General features: G+C 38.9%; 2 protein-coding genes across 6 annotated transcripts in view; both read left to right on the forward strand.

Annotated features, from left to right (window-relative positions):
• The window catches only part of LOC133244311 (guanylate-binding protein 4-like), a 187,139-nt gene that overhangs the window by 90,713 nt on the left and 71,657 nt on the right, over window positions 1-24,769 (forward strand). Inside the window, exon 1 of one of the 3 annotated variants that reach the window (XM_061411319.1) lies at window positions 13,974-14,054. The exons of 1 other annotated variant lie outside the window; for it this stretch is intronic. The gene's annotated coding sequence lies outside the window, so the exon portion shown is untranslated. Of the gene's footprint in view, window positions 1-13,973; window positions 14,055-24,769 lie in introns of those variants that run through there. One more of the 3 variants, XM_061411323.1, reaches the window with a different exon arrangement.
• Window positions 1-24,769, forward strand: part of LOC133244312 (guanylate-binding protein 2-like) — a 128,611-nt gene that overhangs the window by 90,712 nt on the left and 13,130 nt on the right. Inside the window, exons 1-4 of one of the 3 annotated variants that reach the window (XM_061411325.1) lie at window positions 13,971-14,054; window positions 20,540-20,748; window positions 21,273-21,400; window positions 23,158-23,267. In XM_061411325.1, the coding sequence (XP_061267309.1) occupies window positions 20,559-20,748; window positions 21,273-21,400; window positions 23,158-23,267 (428 nt within the window). In that variant the 5' untranslated portion in view covers window positions 13,971-14,054; window positions 20,540-20,558. Of the gene's footprint in view, window positions 1-13,970; window positions 14,055-20,539; window positions 20,749-21,272; window positions 21,401-23,157; window positions 23,268-24,769 lie in introns of those variants that run through there. The other 2 variants (XM_061411324.1, XM_061411327.1) reach the window with 2 other exon arrangements.

Below are 24,769 nucleotides of genomic sequence, written 5' to 3' on the forward strand. Positions count from 1 at the left end.
GAGTGAAATAAGCCAGAAAGAAAAACACCAATACAGTATACTAACACATATATATGGAATTTAGAAAGATGGTAATAATAACCCTGTATGCAAGACAGCAAAAGAGACACAGATGTATAGAACAGTCTTTTGGACTCTGTGGGAGAGAGAGAGGGTGGCATGATTTGGGAGAATGATATTGAAACATGTATAATATCATATATGAAACAAATTGCCAGTCCAGGTTCAATGCATGATACAGGATGCTTGAGGCTGGTGCACTGGGATTACCCAGAGGGATGGTATGGGGAGGGAGGTAGGAGGGGGTTCAGGATGGGGAACATGTGTATACCCATGGTGGATTCATGTTGATGTATGGCAAAACCAATACAATATTGTAAAGTAATTAGCCTCCAATTAAAATAAATAAATTTATATTAAAAAATAAAATGAATGCATTTGAATCAGTTGTAATGAGGTGGATGAAACTGGAGCCTATTATACAGAGTAAAGTAAGTCAGAAAGAAATACACCAATACAGTATACTAATACATATATATGGAATGTAGAAAGATGGTAATGATGACCCTATATGTGAGACAGCAAAAGAGACACAGATGTAAAGAACAGACCGTTGGACTCTGTGGGAGAAGGCAAGGGTGGGATGATTTGAGAGAATACCATTGAAACATGTATATTACCATATGTGAAATAGATCACCAGTCCAAGTTCAATGCATGAGACAGGGTGCTCAGGGCTGGTGCACTGGGATGACCCTGAGGAATGGGATGGGGAAGGAGGTGGGAGTGGGGTTCGGAATGGGGAACCTATGTACACCCATGGCTGATTCATGTGAATGTATGGCAAAAAAAAGCACCACAATATTGTAAAGTAATTAGCCTCCAAATAAATTTGCTAAAGATATAATTCTTTGCTTATTATTTCACACCTACTATCTTCTAGTCTTTATATTAATGAATTAAACAGTGAGTGAATGAAGGAAAGAAGAACTGACTTCTTAGTCCTTTAATACAATTTCTAGAGTGACTGTAATAACGACTCTTAGACCTTGCAGGAGCTGTGCTTCTGAGTAGCAACTTTGTCTATAATAGCATGGGCACCATCAACAACCAGGTGAATGAATTAACCCTGTGTTATTCAGTTAATAGATATGGCAGCTGAGACTGTTTCTTCTTTTCTGCACCTCAGTTGTCATGGTTGAAAAGGGGCCTAGGGCAAAAGTTAATGTTTATAATTTTTTTCTGAGATCTGGACAGTGGGGTGTAGAATATTTTTACTTTCTTTTCTAAGTTTCCAGCTATGTGACTCAACTAACAGCTAATTAGAACAAAATGTTCCTTGAAACCTGATGAAATAAAAGACTCCACTGAGTTTTTAAATGTCTTTCCAAATTTTGTTTGGCCTATCTGGTTTTTGCCTTAGAGATAAAGATAGGTGGATACCCCATCATTAAAGATGAGTACTTGGAAGATGCCTTGAAGTTGATTCAAGGTACTAGAGCATGGCCTGGATGATAAGGTTTCAGCAGTGGATAGGATCAACTAAGTACCATCATTCTGAATTGGCTTCAACTTCTGAGCCTGAAATGAGATTCATACTAAAAGTAGTGATTGTTAAGTGGCAAATGGTGATTGATATTCAATTCTTACCCTGGATAAGCTCAGTGAAGAAATAGTCAAGGTTCTCCAGAAAAACTATATATAATTATAGAAATTACAGAAATTGTTTCTTCCAATTATGCAGGCCAAGTAGTACCATGCTTTGTAAGCTAGAGAAAAACAAAGTTAGTGGTATAATTCAGTTTGAGTCTGAAGGCCTGAGACAAGGGAAACTGATGTCATATAACACTCAGTCCAAGGCTGAGGGTCTAGGAGCCAGAGGGAGGCTGATATAAATGCCAATTCCTACATCCTCCTGATGTTGAAGGATGTAGGAGGATGAAGGAACTTTGTTTTCCGTTTGTCTTTTTGTTTTATTTGATTTGTTAAGGGATTGGATGAGGCCCACTGATATTGCTGAGACTGGACCTTCTTCACTTAGTCCATTGAATCAAATGTTAATCTTTTCCAGGAAACCCCTCACAGACCTACTCAGAAATAGTGTTTTGCCAGCTTTCTGGGCATCCTTTAGCTCTTTGATTCATAAAACGAACAATCCCAAAATTTGAGAACCAATGTTGGCACAAATAATTTTATACCAATTGATACCATGAAAATAATTTTCCAGCTTATAGTAAGTGCTATAACTTCCCAAGGCTCACATATGTATGTTCCTTATTTTGTGCTTTTCCTGTTCTTCACTTCCAAAAAGAGTTCATCAGAGCAATGGTGAATAAACATGCAGTCTCAAGAAATAAAATTATGTCATTTTAAAAATATATTTCATAAAGCATATTTTACTAGTTCCTCAACAGTTACATCTTTCAGAAAAAGGATATTTATATCTAAATGTTTCCCCCCAAATGATGTATCCTTCCAGAAGACTATCACATCTTTTATTTTACTTTGCTCAGGACTTAACTATTCATTCTACAGCCTCACACATTACAGTACCCATTTTGCTATTATAATTTTAATACATTTGTTGTATTTGGCACAATGGATAACTGATGGCACCAAGAAAGGATATTTTTGTTTACTCATTCATTTATTCATTCCATCCACAAATGTTTGTTAAACACATAGTAAGGACCACAAAATGACTCTGTAAGGCATTGTCAAGTGTGATATAATCTGATATAGATAAAGGATGAGCTCTAAATTATATTTAGGTTAACCTCACTCTTTAGTGTTTTCTGTTAAGAGACTTTCCTATGCATTTATGGCATATGTACACATACACACACACACACACACACACACACATACACACACATATCCATGCTTAACTCTGAGTTCTAAGTTTTATCTTTACAGACCTAGATATTACACATGATAGTCTCACAATCAACATGTATTCTTTCTGGCATTACTATATTACTTTATTACTTTATTCCAGGGCCCACTTTTCAATTTTGCCATGGAGACAATAGGATCACAAGGAGTAATGACCATACTTTCATTAATCAGTCATTCAATAAGTATTTAGTAAACATTTAAATCACCTAACTCCATACCAGTGCTACAAAAACCAACCACAGGCTTCTTCACTTGGGCTGCATGCCTCTTCTTTCTCTCCTGAAGTACATCCTTGACTCTTGGCCTGTGCAAAAATTATTATCCCTGTCTATGCTGGATTAACCTAAGTTTGATTTGCCATAAGGTAACACTGGATTGGATTAAAGGAAATTTAAAGGCATAGGACCTGCAATGATGCAAAGCTCCCTGGAAATGAAAGTGCTCAACCTCTTCAACTAAAGACTGTCCCTTCAGTGATCACTGATTTTCCATGTCTGCAGGTAAAATTCACCAAATCCAACATGCCCACAGTGTATTGGACAGTTCTTTCTAAAACGGAAGTGCCTTGTCCTTGACAAGCTAACAAGTGACAAAAATCTTATTCTATTTTGATAATATGCCAGAAAACCAACTGAATAGTAATTTCCAGGTGCATTCAAAAGTTTTTATTCGTATTCCTTACTTATGCAATGACTGAGACCCCCAAAGAGGGGATGATTGTCACTGGGAACCATGAGTCACCTTTGTCCCAAACTATCTCTGCTCAGTATGTGTGGTGGATCTTTGATTATATTGTGGGTTCATTAGTATACGGTTTCTCAGTAAGGCTTTAAAATTTGACTCCCCAATCTCTTTAGATATAAAGTCATATGGAGGTTGGCTAGAATGGCATCTAAATTCAAGTCCCACATTTATAAAGTTGGTGAATTGGAAAGAGATTTTTTTCTTTAGGGCCCACCCATTTTGGGGGAGTGCTTATGCTGTCTACTGCTTTAGATTCTGCAGTTGCTAGAATGAAGTCCTTGTAATTCTACAAGCTGGACATATTCTCTTAACTCTAGGCTTTTGCAGCACAATGAACAGATTTCTTAAAAAGGCATTCTTGTTTCCCCATCTGATACTCCTTACCTGTTATTTTCCTCCTCGTGGTCCCCTACTGCCTAACCTCCTGAGCCTCGATGAGGTGACCACCTCTGTGCTGCCATTTGTGTGTTGTCACTCCTACAGCAGCACCTTTTATATAATTGTGAAATGGAAATTGTTGTAAACTTTTGTCTCCCCTGTCTCTTGATCTCAGGTATTTGGTCTCCATCATATTTCTTTATTTCCCAAAATAGAATCCACCACATAAAAAAACTGGTGTAAGTTGAATAAATAAAGAACTGCCATTCAATTTACCATGCCTCCACTCTATTCCCTGCTCTTCAGGATTCTCAAAACACAGGCCACAGTTTAGGAACTAGTGCAGATGGGACTCCCTGAGGCAGAAAGGACATGCTCACCCATCTGAACGTGCTGTGCTGTTCTCTCTGAGGGACGGAAAGTCCATGTTCCCTGTGTTCTCAAACTTCCTCCAGGTGAATTGCCAGAACTTAACCCATTACCTTGGGCTCACAGAGTAATTGTGGTGTTTAAAATAGTAAATAAATTACCAGAATCATGAAAATCCCTCATATTTCCACCACAGTTTGTTTTTTTTTTTTAATCAGTTCAGGGTGTTCTGAAATGAAATCATACTTTTCCTATGAGACCAATATCTCAGTGCATTTGATACTCACAGGTTGATAACATGGAATCTGAACACTGGTTATTGAGCCATGAAACAGAAATTCTGTAATCAGTCTTCATCTTTTCTTTCCTTCCAAAGGCGGAAGGAAGAGCACAACTGTGCTTTTCTGAGGAAAGTGAGGTAACTCTTAGTCACCTTTCGGTTCCTCTCACTGAAATGAGAAGTCAGAACTGAGCCAGTCCTGAAACCCATAGGTCTCACCAAAGAAATGTGCTCCATGTGACATGTTTGGATGGTCTGGAAATGGGATGAAAAGGCAGGCAAAAAGGTTATGTCCCCATCAATCTCTCAAGTACAGGAACCAGCAAAGGGAATATGAAACAGCACAATAATGTTGACATGGAATAGAGCTGTCTATAGACTAGGAAGGGATCAAGAGTGAGGCAAAGGACAATGAAGCTGAGTAAAAGGAGTATGTACCCACTTTACAAGTTCAAGTATAACTTGTCATCTATTGTCAAAGTTTATATACACCCCAAGAAAAGGCTTCAGGCCAAAGGCCTCTCACAAACTTGAAAGCTAATCAATAATTATTGACTGAATGAAGGAATAAGAGATCTATTTCAAGTACTTTTCCACAATTTTTTGGAAGCTAGGTTCACACCTCTCCTTGCATGTGGTATTTTATACACCAAATTAGCAGCTTGACCACTCCTAGAATTCTCTCCATATTTTCTCCACTTAGTCTACAGCTTGCCTCATTGATGCTGTCTTCTCCTCTGTCAACCTGGTTTCAAACTGCACTCAGACACAGTATTTCTTTTTTTTTTTTTTATTTTATTTTTAAACTTTACAATATTGTATTAGTTTTGCCAAATATCAAAATGAATCTGCCACAGGTATACCCGTGTTCCCCATCCTGAACCCTCCACCCTCCTCCCTCCCCTCCCCTCCCTCTGGGTCGTCCCAGTGCACCAGCCCCAAGCATCCAGTATCATGTATCGAACCTGGACTGGCGACTCGTTTCATACATGATATTATACATGTTTCAATGCTATTCTGCCAAATCTCCCCACCCTCTACCTCTCCCACAGAGTCCATAAGACTGATCTATACATCGGTGTCTCTTTTGCTGTCTCGTACACAGGGTTATTGTTACCATCTTTCTAAATTCCATATATATGCGTTAGTATACTGTATTGGTGTTTTTCTTTCTGGCTTACTTCACTCTGTATAATAGGTTCCAGTTTCATCCATCTCATTAGAACTGATTCAAATGTATTCTTTTTAATGGCTGAGTAATACTCCATTGTGTATATGTACCACAGCTTTCTTATCCATTCATCTGCTGATGGGCATCTAGGTTGCTTCCATGTCCTGGCTATTATAAACAGTGCTGCGATGAACATTGGGGTACACGTGTCTCTTTCCCTTCTGGTTTCCTCAGTGTGTATGCCCAGCAGTGGGATTGCTGGATCATAAAATTAACAAGGAAACACAAACGTTAAATGATACAATAGACCAGTTAGACCTAATTGATATCTATAGGACATTTCATCCCAAAACAATGAATTTCACCTTTTTCTCAAGTGCACACGGAACCTTCTCCAGGATAGATCACATCCTGGGCCATAAATCTAGCCTTGGTAAATTCAAAAAAATAGAAGTCATTCCAAGCATCTTTTCTGACCACAATGCAGTAAGATTAGATCTCAATTACAGGAGAAAAACTATTAAAAATTCCAACATATGGAGGCTGAACAACAAGCTGCTGAATAACCAACAAATCACAGAAGAAATCAAGAAAGAAATCAAATTTTGCATAGAAATGAATGAAAATGAAAACACAACAACTCAAAACCTGTGGGACACTTTAAAAGCAGTGCTAAGGGGAAAGTTCATAGTAATACAGGCACACCTCAAGAAACAAGAAAAAAGTCAAATAAATAACCTAACCCTACACCTAAAGCAACTAGAAAAGGAAGAAATGAAGAACCCAGGGTTAGTAGAAGGAAAGAAATCTTAAAAATTAGGGCAGAAATACATGCAAAAGGAACAAAAGAGACCATAGCAAAAATCAACAAAGCCAAAAGCTGGTTCTTTGAAAGGATAAATGAAATTGAGAAACCATTAGCCAGACTCATCAAGAAACAAAGGGAGAAAAATCAAATCAATACAATTAGAAATGAAAATGGAGAGATCACAACAGACAACACAGAAATACAAAGGATCATAAGAGACTACTATCAATAATTATATGCCAATAAAATAGACAACGTGGAAGAAATGGACAAATTCTTAGAAAAGTACAACTTTCCAAAACTCGACCAAGAAGAAATAGAAAATCTTAACAGACCCATCACAAGCACAGAAATTGAAACTGTAATCAAAAATCTTCCAGCAAACAAAAGCCCATGTCCAGACGGCTTCACAGCTGAATTCTACCAAAAGTCTACCAAAAATTTAGAGAAGAGCTAACACCTATCCTGCTCAAACTCTTCCAGAAAATTGCAGAGGAAGGTAAACTTCCAAATTCATTCTATGAGGCCACCACCACCCTAATACCAAAACCTGACAAAGATCCCACAAAAAAAGAAAACTACAGGCCAATATCACTGATGAACATAGATGCAAAAATCCTTAACAAAATTCTAGCAATCAGAATCCAACAACACATTAAAAAGATCATACACCAAGACCAAGTGGGCTTTATCCCAGGGATGCAAGGATTCTTCAATATCTGCAAATCAATCAGTGTTATACACCACATTAACAGATTGAAAAACAAAAACCATATGATTATCTCAATAGATGCAGAGAAAGCCTTTGACAAAATTCAACATCTATTTATGATAAGAACTCTCCAGAAAGCAGGAATAGAAGGAACATACCTCAACATAATAAAAGCTATATATGACAAACCCACAGCAAACATTATCCTCAATGGTGAAAAATTGAAAGCTTTTCCTCTAAAGTCAGGAACAAGACAAGGGTGCCCACTTTCACCATTACTATTCAACATAGTTTTGGAAATTTTGGCCACAGCAATCAGAGCAGAAAAAGAAATAAAAGGAATCCAAATTGGAAAATAAGAAGTAAAACTCTCACTGTTTGCAGATGACATGATCCTTTACATAGAAAACCCTAAAGACTCCACCAGAAAATTACTAGAACTAATCAATGATTATAGTAAAGTTGCAGGATACAAAATCAACACACAGAAATCTCTTGCATTCCTAAACAGAGTATTTCTTAAGGAAACACTTCACTGATTAAGCAGGGATTAGGGACAGGAAACTGTGGAAAATACAAAGAAAAATAGAGGCGACCAGAACACAAGAAAGAGCTTAAGGAAGCTCAGGAGAGCTGGTAAGAGTGTCCAGTGGACTACTGCAGCATTCTCAGGCTCAGATAAAATTCTGCAACATATGTGTACCTTGAAAATAACAAGAAGGTTAGAGCATTTAAGCAATCTCTCTGCAGCATGGGGAGGTCCCTCTGTGTCAGGCAGTTTCATCTCCAAGTTGGAGCAGTGAGATTCTGCAGCAGGGACAGGAGCCTCTCTCTGGGGGGAGAAATAGGACCACAGGGTCCAGTCCAGGGACATGCACAGCTGGCAGGTTATCTGCTCCTGTTCACCTCTCCCAAGCTGTCACATACTGCGAATACTAGTCACCGTTATTTCTGCCAACTTTCATGTCAAGTAACAAATTCATTTTTGTTAGTTCAGAAAAGAATACTTCCTGTGCTAAATCATCAACTCTTAAAGTGATGTTTTCAGATTAGGGCGAGACACATGTTCATTAACAACTCCATGGGTTTAAATTAGAGATAGCTTGAAAACATACACAGCACACTGTTTATTCTGAAATCAAATTAGAATAATGAATAATATAACAATAATATAATAATTTTTCTTCCTGATTTCCAGGAAGATAAAACACTGGATGTTGCAACTACAGCAAACAAAATTGGTCTCTGTCCAAACCAAAGGAATCAATACAATTCTCATTCCAAGCTGCCTTTCCTATATGACCTACCTTAATATTAATGTAATAACTCCCCTTATATTATGGTTATATATTATTATATGGTTATTATATTATTAATATATTATTAATCATTAATATAATAACTCCCTGTTGAACACTATTGTATGACAGGCTTTGTATACCATCATTGTTTATTAAATACATGTATAATAAAAGAGTGACCAATGGATTGTGATGCTCAAGAAAATATTTCTTGAATAAATTATTTTCTTTTTCAAAAGAGAAATTACTTTTTGTTGTGTATGTTTTTCTACTATTATAAAATAATTGTATATAGTCATTTAAAGAATCTACAAAGTTCAGAAACACAAAATAATCTCTAATGCCATCAGTTAGTGAAAAATAAGATTAATTTTGGGGTATACAATATATGTTTCCAGCATTTTCTATACTGATTACTGATTTATAAATTTTTCATAAACAATTTTATACCTACCATAAATTAAATTATTCTTAATCAGAATTCCAAATTTATTATGATAAATATCTTTAGTTCATCTGGAAAGGGATTTGGAGTAGAATGCAAATTCAGTTGTTTCATATTTTTGGTGCATTAAAATTTTTATCAATAGAGAAAGTCCTCATCATGGCAATTTAGAAAAGAAAGAAGACTGTCTCATTTTAGGGTAAAAAGAATTCAGTTCAGTTCAGTACAGTTGCTCAGTCATGTCTGACTCTTTGCGACCCCATGAATCACAGCACACCAAGCCTCTCTGTCCATCTCCAACTCCTGGAGTTCACTCAAAATCACATCCATCGAGTCAGTGATGCCATCCAGCCATCTCGTCCTCTGTCATCTCCGTCTCCTCCTGCCTCCAATCCCTCCCAGCATCAGAGTCTTTTCCAATGAGTCAACTCTTGGCATGAGGTGACCAAAGTACTGGAGTTTCAGCTTTAGCATCATTCCTTCCAAAGAAATCCCAGGGCTGATCTCCTTCAGAATGGACTGGTTGGATCTCCTTGCAGTCCAAGGGACTCTCAAGAGTTCTCCAACACCACAGTTCAAAAGCATCAATTCTTCGGTGCTCAGCTTTCTTCACAGTCCTACTCACACATGAACACTGGAAAAAACCATAGCCTTGACTAGACGGACCTCTGTTGGCAAAGTAATGTCTCTGCTTTTCAACATGCTATCTAGGTTGGTCATAACTTTGCTTCCAAGGAGTAAGCGTCTTTTAATTTCATGGCTGCAGTCACCATCTGCAGTGATTTTGGAGCCCCAAAAAATAAAGTCTGAAACTGTTTCCATTGTTTCTCCATCTATTTCCCATGAAGTGATGGAACCAGATGCCAAGTACATGCATATAGGTAGGCTGAAAGTGACTAGTAAGTAGCATGAAATGTTACACTTTTTCTATAGCCGAACAGGTAAGATTCTTTTGCACTGTTTTAGCTGGTATGGGACATGTTTCCCTGGGCCAACAGTATCCTGTTTTCCAGTGAGTATGGGGCAGCACCATTTGCTATGACATCCAGAACTTCCCATGCCTTCCTTTACAGAGTTCACCCTAATCTCACTGGACAATTTAGGTAGCTACCAGTTAATTTCTCTCATCTGAAAGAATAATATAAAAAATTTCTTATCTCCCTAAGTAGAAATAGCTTTAGCCAAGAATGAACCTAGGTTAAACTCCCAAAGTGTTAGGGAGCCTGAAGCTTTAGTTTTCTGGGTGCTTATTTTTCAATAGGGGTGAAGCCTAGACACTTGGAGGCTTCTCTGAGTGTTAAAGCTGCCAGTAATTTTATTTTGACCCTAGACCTTTATTCACATTTAGAAGTTTAGAGAAAAGAAACTGTCTATAAGTTTCTGAAGAAAAGAGAACCTCTGAAAAGGGGATAGGGAAATGAATTTTTTCCAGTTTATAAGCACACTCTCATTATATATAATTCACAGGAAGATTAAACTGTTACCGGAATTAGTTCTTGGTGCCTGATATAAGCAACAGATTTCATTGGTCTGGAGAAGCAACAGGTGATTTCTCAGCATTAATCCTATTTCAGCCCTGTCCTACTTTCACATTCAATTTCACTTATACTAATAGGAAATGAAAGTTGCAGGAATACTTCTCAACCCTGGGTCATGTTTGCTGACATATCATTGTCAAGTCACATGGCTAAGCATGAACTTAATGTGGAGGGGACTACACAGGGCATAAGTACTAGGAGACTTCTTCTGGTGCCACCAGTATCAATACCAAAGCTACCTGAGTGGTTGTACTAAATTTACTCAGGAACTATGTCTAAGAATTCTAGTAGCTCTGTGTCTTAGTCTACATTTCCATTTATCAGTATTGTTCATTTAGGCCATTGTAATAGGTGTGTGCTACAATATCTTAGTGATGTTAACTCAATTCATCTTATGATTTAGCTATTAGATCTCTTTCAAATGTTATGATCATTTGGATACCTTCTTTTTGAAGAGCTGAATTATCATTTTCAATTTTCTATTGAGTATCTTTCTAGAAGTTATTTATATGTTTATATATGGTAATTCTTCATTTATTAATGTGTTCTCATATGCAGTTTACCTTTTTCTTTTATTAAGGGTGTCTTTTGACAAACAATATATCTTAATTTTTATATAGTTAAATTTGTTAATCTTTACAACTGTTTAAAACACATCTTTAAAACACATTTTATGCCCTAAAAATACCTTTCCTATCCTCAAATACTTGAAACTATTCTTTCATACTATTTTCTAGAGGCTATTGTTTTCCCTTTTATATTGAACTCTACAATCTTTCTGGAATAACTTTTTGTGTATGGTATGACGTGGAAGTCATTTTCTCATTTTTCCTTGTGGATATTCATTGGCCTAGGACCATTCATTTAAAAATCATCATTTCCGCCAGTTTTAAATGATTACTGGCTGGTGCTCAAGCTCTCAGTTGAGGCATAAGTCTCAGATAATATTTTAAATGAGCATCCACCATAGCCTTAGCATTACAATTTGTTCTGTCCACACTTGCTCTTCTTATTCCCACTGATTCTCATCTTTGCCATTTAGTAGTTTATTATTTAACTCTCTCTTCAACTAAATAGGAGATAATTTTTCAGGTGAAGATTAGGTTTATTCATATTTATATTATATTACTATTTATTTATATATATTGCTAGATGGAAATTTGGAGACATAGAATGGAATGAAGAACAAAGAAAGGAATTCCACTGAATTCTATTAAGTTCTATTGAATATCTATTGAATATCCATAGAACACTATACTCAGCATATGAAGGGTATGTTTTAAAGTACACAAGAATATTTAGGCTGGCATATTTCTTACCCCCTGACTCTTTTTCTTCATTAGATATGTGGATAATAAGTACCCCATATCTAAAGTATTGTTATGAGCCTTAAACTATACATTGATAAAAAGAGCATTGGCTTCAAAGTCAGAGCTAGATGGCTTCAAATTCAGGTCCAAATTCACGCTGACTAGTCTGGGACTTCTGACAATTCACAGTCTCTGAGAGCCTCAGGTTTTATCATCTGTAAAATGGGGACAAATCCAGTACTTTGCTTATATTTCTACATTTACTCTTTCTAATACTAATACCAAATGCATGGAACAAAGTTTGGTGCATAGTATGGATTTGATTACATTTAGGTGCCACTGTTTTTCAATAATCTTGTTGTTATATCAAAAGTGTTTGTGCATCATCTATGTACTGAGAACTTTGCTAGGTAGTTTCAAAGACAGTAGAAAAATTGCTCTTCCCAGGTGCCTACAATCAGATTTATATGCGGGACCTTGGTAGCATGAAAAGAGTAATGAAACCACTCAAAGAATTTAACTCAAACTCAGAAAATGGGTTGAACACTGAGACAAGATTATATGAATCAACACAGCAGTATACAGAAACATCAGTTACTTGAAGCAGAAAAAGGATTACGTGAGAAATAAGTTATAGAACCCTTCTTCCCTCCCTCCCTTCCTCACTCTGCTCTTTTCTATTACTGGTAAAGCTCTAACAGGGGAACAAGATATTTCTCAAACTTATTTGGCCATGAAATGTGTTTATCAAGGAACATTCCAGAGGCTCACTGTTCAGTAGAATGACCTTTGGGGAATCCTGGCTTAGACCTCTTGATGTAGAGCACAGAGGCCTTTAAATAGCTGGAAGGCCATGAAAAGAATAAGTCAAAATCCCATGGAAGTCCTCAATCAAAAGAGCTCAAGTGAAAGAAAGTGAAAGTGAAAGTCATTCAGTTGTGTGACTCTTCGGGACCCTATGGACTATACAGTACATGGAATTGAATTCTCCAGGCCAGAATATTGGAGTGGGTAGCTTTTCCCTTCTCTAGGGGATCTTCCCAACCCAGGGATCAAACCCAGGTCTCCTGCATTGCAGGCAGATTCTTTACCAGCTGAGCCACAAGGGAAGCCCCAAAGAGCCCAAGGACTACAAACTCAAGCTGCCTAATTATTATATGCAATAGGTAATAATATGTGAAGAGTTTGGCCTAGGAAGCAATTGATAAATAAGAAACTTTATTATTATTGTTGTTCACTTGGCAACAACAGAGGTATTAAGTGAGGTGGTTGATAGCATGGGTTCTGGAGAAAGACTTTTGGGGTTCAATCATACTTACTACCTTGTGGTTTTAGCACATTATTAAATCTCTCTAATACTGTGGTAAAAGTAAATAATATTGTGGTAAAAATATTGTGGTATAAGACTAAGAGGGAATAATGTATGTATAGATGTTGTCATTGGGTATGAATCAAGTGTGAAAAAATGGAATATAACCTCATTTTTTATTACTTATTAAGCACTAAGTGCCAGTACTAGGATTAAGTATGGAGAATTAAAAAAATGTATGACACAGTCATTCCCCTGGAGAACTTACAGTTCTCACTTACTAAACACGAGTAACCAGCTACATTGTGACTGAATCTAATTGGACCTAGAAAATCATTATATTAGGTTTTCTCATCCTAATACTTTTCAAACTGTCTCCAAACAAGAAATAAACAGCATTATTTTAATTGATCCAATGGATCTTTCTCTGATTTTTCTTTTCAGCAGTCTCTAAGACATTTTCTAATTATAAAAGTTAAAGGTTCCAGTTGAGAAATCATGTCACGCTCTCTCACTAGCATAGCTCTCGCATTTCCTTTGTAGCCTTAGATTCTACTTTCAGTTTCAGTGCTGTCTATTTCTTTGCAGACATTGCGTGATAGTTTCACTTTCTTATCATTGGGTGTGGAAAATCTGAGAAGCCCCAGGAGATTGGAGGGATAAAATAAAGCCCAAATTGCCAGTGAGAGAGAATAGTGAAAGCAAACTCAGAAGAAACACGAAGAGGACAAGCTCTTCTAACCTTCCAGTTGAGGCAGCTTTCTGCTCATCTCTACAGGATCTCTCCACCGGGTAAGACTGAGGCTGGGTGGGAAGAGATTTATGGGAGGCAGCACACTTTCTCTAAAGCAATCATACCAAGACAGGCTGCGCAGAGCCTGATCTGTCATGAGTTCAGATGAAAGTCTGATGTTGGGCAGCAGGGTGTCCTTTAAGTGCCCACTGCTGAGCTCTGTGTTGAATTAGGTTCCAGCAGAGGCAGAGTCTAAACTGAGAGCCAGGAATGCTTCAAGATTCTTTCTTGATACTTTATTAAATTGTCTTTATTTATCTTTGATAAAACCCACTAACTAAAGCTCAGGGTTCACTTCTGTCTTTATTGCAAACTGTCAAAGTGCTAGAACTTGGGGTCTACAAAAAAAGGCTACAGGTTATTGTAATTTGGGGGCTTACAAATCTTTGTGCAGCCACTTTTTCTGGTCAGTAACTGATTGATTCTCATTTTATGAAAGTGCTATGTCTCATGTTAAAACCAGACAATCTTCTTGCCAGCAGTCCTGGTGGGCCACTGTTGTAAGAGGAAATGAGTACAGTACTGTCATAGGAAAAAAAAAAAAAGCTTTTTTTTTTAAGCCACCCCTAGAGAAATCGGAGAAGGCAATGGCACCCCACTCCAGTACTCTTGCCCGGAAAATCCCATGGATGGAGGAGCTTGGTAGGCTGCAGTCCACGGGGTCGCTAAGAGTTGGACACGACTGAGCAACTTCACTTTCACTTCTCACTTTCATGCATTGGAGAAGGAAATGGCAACCCACTCCAGTGTTCTTGCCTGGAGAATCCCAGGGACGGGGGAGCCTGGTGGGCTGCCGTCTATGGGGTCGCACAGAGTCAGACACGACTGAAGCGACTTAGCAGCAGCAGCAGAGAAATGGGGAGCCAGGTAGGTGGCAAGACTGGCATCATATAAGATTCCAGTCTTCAGCCAGAGTCAGAAGTAATCAACCATAATAGAAGCAATCAAGCTTTCTTATAGGATAAGAATAAAAACCAGCATCCCTTAGACTGTCTTTGTTGATATCTCAAAAAGTTAATAAAAGTTTTATCATGATCACTTCCAGTTACAGGGATTGAGACACTGAAGTTAACAAGGTAAGTAGGGCATTACTAAAAGAAAACTTCAATTTCTCTTAATGCTATAAAATTATCAGATCATCAAGTCCTGGTTAAAGAGGTTATGACTAAAATCATCTAAATAAATACTTTATATAGAACAGAATTCAGAGAGGAAACATGATCGTTTATAAGATCATGTTTCATAAGACTAGCTTCATTACCTGAGGTAATTAAAAGCAATATGCCAGTTGATATATGCGGAGATAATAATGAATGGATCTTCAAAACCAAGGAGGTCAAAATTTGGTAACATAATTAAGTGAAATATAGAGTGTTAACAAAAATTTCAGAAACTGTGACTTGATTAAAATGAAGAGGTGTTTTACTCAAGGTTTATTAGGACTGCAGCCTGGGAGACAAGTTCAAGAAGCACTTAAAAACTTGTGTTCCTATTGACTACAAAAGAGAAAAAGTTTAGTAAGGTCAAAACTAAGACCAGTTATTTACAATTCTGTGTTAAGGATTATAATTAAGGCAAAAAGTAAGGCCCTGAATTGGTTACTGAATTGATTTTAAATTGGTTTAAATCGCTGAAATGGTTTTAAAGTTCCCCAAGGTGGGGGGAGGAAGGAGTCCTGAACCATAAAGTTGCAAGTAGCAGATGTTGTCCCAAATACAGCTGATGCTGTCCTTAGGTGTGATACAGGTCAGAGAAAATTCAAGCTTTTCATGGTGCTAGGATATGTCTTAGACTAAATTCTTAATGGCACTCAACTCTAGTTTTGCATGTCTGAACTATGATTACTCCATTGTAATTTTAATTTGTCATGAAGAGTGAGATTCAGATTAGAGGTATCAGTCTTGGACAAAAACACATGAATTCAGATGCAGATCAATGGTTAAGAACCAGTGAGTCACTAGATAGGGTAGACTATGGCAGCTCAGCAGTGCCCATCCCTGAGAGGAGGAAGCCACTGGAGACTCTGAGTCTCAGTCTGATCCAGAGTTTGCCCAGGAACAGACTTGGGAGAAATCAGGTCCAAGACTGGGTTAGGATGGCATGTGTTTCACATTATATAAATGTTTGACATAATATTCCCCAGAAGCAGGCTGCCTGTTATATATGCCTGAGGTGAGACAGCTCAGGGTGTCCTGTCCAAATATTAAAATTTGAAGGTGAGAAGCTTTGAAGGGAAATTTTGTAATGAAGTCAGAAGATGTGAGATACAAGGAGAAGAAATCTCCATGTTATGGAAATGTGATACAAGCTGAGCCAGTGGAAATGCTGTCTGGTATGACACCACCCTTATGGCAGAAAGTGAAGAGGAACTAAAAAGCCTCTTGATGAAAGTGAAAGTGGAGAATGAAAAAGTTGGCTTAAAGCTCAACATTCAGAAAACGAAGATCATGGCATCTGGTCCCATCACTTCATGGGAAATAGATGCGGAAATAGTGTCAGACTTTATTTTTGGGGCTCCAAAATCACTGCAGATGGTGACTGCAGCCATGAAATTAAAAGACAATTACTCCTTGGAAGAAAAGTTATGACCAACCTAGATAGCATATTCAAAAGCAGAGACATTACTTTGCCAACAAAGGTCTGTTTAGTCAAGGCTATGGTTTTTCCAGTGGTCATGTATGGATGTGAGAGTTGGACTGTAACGATAGCTGAGCGCCGAAGAATTGATGCTTTTGAACTGTGGTGTTGGAGAAGACTCGAGAGTCCCTTGGACTGCAAGGACATCCAACCAGTCCATTCTGAAGGAGATCAGCCCTGGGATTTCTTTGGAAGGAATGATGCTAAAGCTGAAACTCCAGTACTTTGGCCACCTCATGAGAAGAGTTGACTCACTGGAAAAGACTCTGATGCTGGGAGGGATTGGGGGCAGGAGGAGAAGGGGATGACAGAGGATAAGATGGCTGGATGGCATCACTGACTCAAGGGACAGGAGTCTGAGTGAACTCCGGGAGTTGGTGATGGACAGGGAGGCCTGGCGTGCTGTGATTCATGGGGTCACAGAGTTGGACAGGACTGAGCAACTGAACTGACTGATACCCTTCTTCTAGAAAAGAATTTGGCAATAATCAATAAAAGTCTATATTCTTGCCTTTTAACAGAGCAACCACATTCCCAAGAATCTATTCTGAAGAAACAGCTGCAACATGAAAGCAGGGTTATTCATTGCGGCACTGTAATTGAAAAACACTAGAAGCAATCTCGGAGAAGGCAATGGCACCCCACTCCAGTACTCTTGCCTGGAAAATCCCATAGACAGAGGAGCCTGGTGGGCTGTGGTCCATGGGGTCGCTAGGAGTCGGACATGACTGAGCGACTTCACTTTCACTTTTTGCTTTCATGCATTGGAGAAGGAAATGGCAACCCACTCCAGTGTTCTTGCCTGGAGAGTCCTGGGGACGGTGGAGCCAGGTGGGCTGCTGTCTCTGGGGTCACACAGAGTTGGACATGACTGAAGTGACTTAGCTGCAGAAGCAATCTAAGTGCCCACACATAGGAGTGGTTAAAAACTATGGTATATACATTTAATGGAGTAGACACCCATCAAAAAGAATGAGCAAGCTTTCTATGAAGTGATATAGAGTGATTTCCATATATTTGTAAAATGTGATCTTTCTAATTAAAAATGTGAATAAGAAAATATATCTGATTTATGGAAAGAATATCTAGGAAATATCAACCAGAAACTAATGAGATGGGTTTATTTTCAGAGAATGGGTGATTATGAGGTAGTAAGAATAGAAATCCCATGGGCAGAGGAGCCTGGTGGGCTACATGGGGTCGCACAGAGTTGAACACTACTGAGCTTTCAAGAATAGAAGGGTGGAACAGGAATGGAGTGACCAGATGAAGAAAAAGTGACATTTCTCTGAGTATACCTTTTTGGAAAGCTCTGACTCTCACAACTACATAATGTTTCACATACTCAAAAAATAATCACATACTAAAATTAACCAAGATGTGAAATAAGTGAAAATGTTAGTCATTTAGTCATGTCCAACTCTTTGCAACCTTATGGACTGTAGCTTGCGAGACTCCTCTGTCCATGGAATTCTCCAAGCAAGAATAGTGGAGTGGGTAGCCATTTCTTTCTCTGGGGGATCTTCCCAACCCAGGGACTGAACCCAGGTCTCCCACATGGCAGGCGGGTTCTGAGCTACCACAGAAGCCCAACCAAGATGTGGGGGAGTCCTAAATAAAGCACAAATAGTAACAAATGAAACTGACTGTGTTACAAATGAATAAACTAACAGCTCAAGAGGATGAGAAAGGAAAGAACTAATCTAAGAATTTCAGAATACAGTGTTTTGACTATATATATTAGGTTAAAGACAAAAAATACTGTATCTTAATAATGTACTTTAATTAGTAAATCTATTTATCACCAAGATATGGATTAGCAACTTTGAAACTACTTTATACATATACTAGGACTGAGCACATAAGCAAATTTATGATAATAAGAGCTGTGGCTTTCATAGTCAGAGTATGGAGTAAAGGTAAAGCTTGAGTAATTCCTGTTGTGTTGAACTGCAATAAGAAACATGAGCAGTATATAACATAGGGAGTCCAGCCTGGCACTCTGTGACAACCTAGAGGGGTGGGATGGTGGGGTGAGAGCGAGGGTCAGAAGGGAGGGGATATGTATGTGCTTATGAATGATTCATGCTGTTATACAACAGAAACCAACACAACATTGTAAAGCAATTATCCTCCAATTAAAAACATCAGCAGGAAATTAAGGCTGTATACACAAAGACAGAAATAAATACAGATGTATCTACGTGTGCTAGTATTCATACATGTATTTCTGAATTTGGCCCACTTAGGAGACCCAGAAATAAGGTACACACCTAGTGTTATATCCTGGCATCAAAGTTCTGTTATCCAAAGAAAGGAATCAGGGTTTCTGGGAGAAATGGCCAAATCTAGAACTGACTCAGACAAAGTACAAGATGGACCAGGAATACCTTGTGGTGCCACAAAGTAAAAAAGTGCTTATAATATGATGGAAGCATGGCCAAACGACCCAGGAGCCAGGTCGAAGAAGCTCTCAAAGAACAAATCTGGGGCAAATTAAGCAATAAGTAAATAATAATTTGTTTGTTGTTGTTTAGTCACTCAGTTGTGTCTGACCTTTTGTGACCCTGTGGACTATAGCCTCCCAGGTTCCTCTATCCATGGGATTTTCTGGGCAAGAATACTGGAGTAGGTTACCATTTCCTTCTCCCGGATCTTTCCGACCCAGGGTTTGAACCTGCCTTTCCTTCTTAGCAGGCGGATTCTTTACTTCTGAGCCACAAGGGAATGATAGTAAAGTACTAAACTCGACAGAATAAAATAAAATAAATATCTATGAGTCTATACTGATACAACTAAATAATTAAAGGAGGGAAAAAAATAGAGAAGAAGGGATAGCTCTTGTTTGAAGTAGAACCTCAGCTAATGTTGAAGGAATGGTGAAGTACAAATGACCTACAGTCAAGCACCACAGTAATAACTGTTACAAGCAGGAATCATTATTAGTGGATGTTAAAATCAGTACTGAAAAAATGATATGAAACTTTGAGGAGAATATATCTGCAATCTCAAAAATATATCCCCCCATGTTAACCTTTTTAATTACAAGGAGGTAACTGTAACTTTACAGTGGAGAAATCTGGCAGGCAACACCTAAACTAAGTGAGCAGAGTTAACATTACAGCACCAGAGTATGTTCTCTAGACACTATGAAACCTTTGATATGATACACTGAGACTGGCAGAACATCACAACCATGGCATTCTTGCCAAAAAAGGGAAAAATATAACCTCAATCTAATTATGAGGAACCATAAGAAAAACCCAAACAGAGGGATATTTTGCAAAATGACAGGCCAATACTCTTCTAACATGACAATGTCATGAGAGACAAAATAAAAATGAAGAACTGCCAATGATGAGAGAAGACTAAGCAAAGGTAATGAGTGAATGTGACAAAGGATCCTGAATTGCATCCTGGATCAGAAAAGGACACTAGGAACAAAAGGTAAGCGAGGACAAAAACAACTAGGACAAAAGGAAAACTGATGACATGGGGAAAAGTGTGTAGCTTAGTTAATAGTATTGTTTCAATATGAAAGTCCTCTTTCAATCATTGTCTGTGGTTACATAAGATATTAATAACAGGATAGCTGGGGAAATGGCATATGGAAGTTCTCTGTATCCAGTGTATGCTTTTGTGTAAGGGTAACCTCCTTCAAAATAAAGTTATTTTTAAAGAGACCCAGTGGGCTAGTCTATAGGATAAGCTTAAAGAGGCCATTGGGCTTTTTAAAACACATAAGGAAAAAAGTTCAAGAAGAAAACCAAATTTTGGTCCTAACTGTAAAGTTCTCACTCAGCTCACTGACTAAATGTTGCTTTCCATACCATCTTTTCCCTTGAAGATCAGAGGGCACCCTGGACATGGCCTCAGAGATCCACATGCCAGGCCCAGAGTGCCTCATTAAGAATATTAATGGGCCACTGCTGGTTAATCCAGAAGCTCTGAAGATCCTGTCTGCCATCAGGCAGCCTGTTGTGGTGGTGGCTATCGTGGGCCTCTACCGCACAGGCAAGTCCTACCTGATGAACAAGCTGGCCGGGAAGAACAAGGGTGAGTGACGTAGGCAGAGCCCAGCCAAGTCCCTTCTGTCCACCCACACTCCCAGCGTGCAGCATGGTGATGTGAGGAGGGGAAGGGAGAGACCTGGGAGGGATATTGAAAGCTAATTTTCATTTTAGTGATGGGCTTCTAGCATTCATTCTGTGCTGGATGTTAAGAGTAGACTCTTTCTTCCCACTTTGCCTTAACTTTCTCTTTAAAGTATAAATGTGTCTTTCTGAAAGGAGTACAGTAGTTATAAATAAAACTAACACAGATAATAATAAACAATAAAACATTTACTAACATGTATGTGGATTAACATCAAGCTTATAGTGATCTCTAAGGTAATACAAAAATTTCAGTTTGTACTGAATGTTCTCAATTCTCTCTTTTTCTCATAATTAAGATCAATATTGATTATGCTTTCATTTATTTCTTTAAACCTTGACTTTATTACCTAATGTCTCAATTTCCAGATCCAATCCACCTGCTATTAAAAATCCATCCTCTATTTTCCCCATGCCCCCTTGCAGGCTTCTCTCTGGGCTCCACGGTGCAGTCTCACACGAAGGGCATCTGGATGTGGTGTGTGCCTCATCCCAAGAAGCCAGACCATACTCTGGTTCTGCTTGATACCGAGGGTCTGGGGGATGTGGAGAAGGTAAAGAAATAAATCTTCTAATCCTGTTTATGTCAAATCAGTAGCCCTTCTCTCACTATCACTTCCCACCCTTTGAATTGTGCTTCAAACATATACTATTAATGTATTTTTTTTTATTTTATTACTTGTTTGTGCTCAAGATTTGACCTCAAATGCAATTTGAAGCAATCCAAAGTGAGCTTTATGTGAGAGCACTAAACACTAAGTATGAGAACAATAGGCTAATTTAAGAATTGTTGCATATCTTGGCCACACATATAAGCATTGAGAGTGGTCAGTAAGGCCCACTGATATTTTTGTAACCCATAAAATAATGCCTGATGACTTTTTAAGTCATTTCCTTTCATATTGTAGGAAAATGTTCTAATAAAGCTATGGAAGGTGCATCTAAACCTAACTAGAAAGTTTATAAACATGTCTGATTTGTCAGAGTGGGAATCCAGAAAGATGGTGGAAACAGAGTTATCCGCAGCTGTAAGATTAGTGAGAGAAGCAGAGTATAAGACCTGATAACAACAGCTTTGTTCATAAAGGATCATATATTACTACTCTTCAGTTCAGTTCAGTTCAGTTCAGTCACTCAGTCATGTCCGACTCTTTGCGACCCCGTGAATTGCAGCACGCCAGGCCTCCCTGTCCATCACCATCTCCTGGAGTTCACTCAGACTCACGTCCATCAAGTCAGTGATGCCATCCAGCCATCTCATCCTCTATCGTCCCCTTCTCCTCCTGCCCCCAATTCCTCCTAGCATCAGAGTCTTTTCCAAAGGGTCAACTCTCTTCATGAGGTGGCCAAAGTACTGGAGTTTCAGCTTTAGCATCATTCCTTCCAAAGAAATCCCACGGCTGATCTCCTTCAGAATGGACTGGTTGGATCTCCTTGCAGTACAAGGGACTCTCAAGAGTCTTCTCCAACACCACAGTTCAAAAGCATCCATTCTTCGGCGCTCAGCCTTTTTCACAGTCCAACTCTCACATCCATACATGACCACAGGAAAAACCATAGCCTTGACTAGATGGACCTTTGTTGGCAAAGTAATGTCTCTGCTTTTGAATATGCTATCTAGGTTGGTCATAACTTTCCTTCCAAGGAAGAAGTGTCTTTTAATTTCATGGCTGAAGTCACCATCTGCAGTGATTTTGGAGCCCCCAAAAATAAAGTCTGACACCGTTTCCACTGTTTCCCCATCTATTTCCCATGAAGTGATGGGACCGGATGCCATGATCTTCGTTTTCTGAATGTTGAGCTTTAAGCCAACTTTTTCACTCTCCACGTTCACTTTCATCAAGAGGCTCTTTAGTTCCTCTTCACTTTCTGCCATAAGGATGGTGTCATCTGCATATCTGAGGTTATTGATATTTCTCCTGGCAATCTTGATTCCAGCTTGTGTTTCTTCCAGTCCAGCATTTCTCATGATGTACGGGTACATTTTAACTACTGTTTAAAAGGTGCTTCATCATGATATGTCATGGGAATAGAAGATCATAATCTCAGTTCAGGAGATAGGTTTGAATTCTATTACCTGATCAAGTGCTTATTTGCTTTACACTCTCATATGCAGTTATATAAAGTCTTATTTAAATTTCACTACACCATTGATTTTATGTTTTTAAAATCATATACAGATGGATAAAACTTTGCATAGGGAAATGATTAATGTGTTTCCAGATAGAGACAGCTGGGTTCAGAGTCTGTCCATCTGAACTGGAATCATGTGCTCTTAGTTACTTGGCGTGGCTTCTCCAATGACTTCTAGGGAGACAACCAGAATGACTCCTGGATCTTTGCCCTGGCGGTTCTCCTGAGCAGCACCTTTGTATACAACAGCATAGGAACCATCAATCAGCAGGCCATGGACCAACTACAGTATCCTTTTTGTGGACTAGACAACATAAAATCTAGAAAAGAACAGCTTAATTTTATCAACAATTACACTGGTGGTCCACTGCAGAAGAATTCAGGAATCCCCTTCTTAATGAACCCCATTATGTTTATGCTCACCATACCTGTTTACCTCAATCACCACCAGAAGCCCAAGCCTTTCTGATCACACATCATCCTCAGACACTTAGCTGCACAAGATTCTGTATGCCTTCTATCTGAGTTAATATTTTTGGGTCACAATCTCTTCAGGAGCTTCCTATGTGTAATCTGAAGCTGACCCCAGTCCCTAGATACCATGTATGAGTGTGTGTGCTAAGTCGATCAGTCATGTCTGATTGTTTGTGATTCTATGGACTGTAGCCCACCAGGCTCGTTTGTCGAAGGGATTCTCCAGGCAATAATTCTGGAGTGGATTGCCGTGCCCTCCTCCAGAGGGTCTTACTAACCCTGGTACCCTTACTAACCCTGGTACCCTTACTAACCCTGGTACCCTTACTAACACTGGTACCACCTGGGAAGCTCACCCAGACAGTAAGGAGAGACAAAAGAGGATGGCAGATCACTTGAGATTGGCAGGTGGGAGGTTTAATAAGCAAGGGAATTTACTTAGGTATGCTTTCTTAGCAGAGAAAGCCATGGCACCCCACTCCAGTACTCTTGCCTGGAAAATCCTATGGACAGAGGAGCCTGGTAGGCTGCAGTCCATGGGGTTGTGAAGAGTCAGACACAACTGAGCGACTTCACTTTCACTTTTCATTTTCATGCATTGGAGAAGGAAATGGCAACCCACTCCAGTGATCTTGCCTGGAGAATCCCAGGGATGGGGGAGCCTGGTGGACTGCCGTCTGTGGGGTCGCACAGAGTCGGAAACGACTGAAGCGACTTAGCAGCAGTAGCAACAGCATGCTTTCTTAGGTGACTGGAAGATTAACAGATTTCCACACCCACCCACCAAATTTTAAAGGTCTCTATAGACGCCTAAACTGGACCTGGTGAGTACACAGTCCAGATGGTCTTAGCACCACATTACTATCTCAAGGAGGCTGTGTCCGTGTGCGGCTTCCAGCATGGGGAAGGCAAGTGCAATGCATATTCCAAAGATGGAGAAGAGGGTGAGCATACTTCAATTGCCTGGGTCCACCTCAGGGGACAAAACTGCAGTCATATTTGATCACCTCCCCCTACAAATATCCATTGACAAACCCTCGGTATCCTCTAAAACTCAAGTTCTCATTCAGCTTCTTCTTGGCCTTTAAGTATGGTGGTTCTTTGATTCTTTGGCTTCTATTCTTCTTTTCTTAGTCCCTAGTCCATCTCATCCAGCCTCGGACTTTCACTAGCACCTTTATGTCAGTTACCATGACATTTGTATAAGCAATCATGACCACCACTCTCAGGTACAAAATTGTGTATCTAGTTGATTACAAGTCTCCATTTAGATGTGTAAGAAACATCTCAAACTTAACATGCAAAAATAACACAAA

Source organism: Bos javanicus, chromosome 3 (assembly GCF_032452875.1).
Source record: "Bos javanicus breed banteng chromosome 3, ARS-OSU_banteng_1.0, whole genome shotgun sequence".
NCBI classification, from domain to species: domain Eukaryota; kingdom Metazoa; phylum Chordata; class Mammalia; order Artiodactyla; family Bovidae; genus Bos; species Bos javanicus.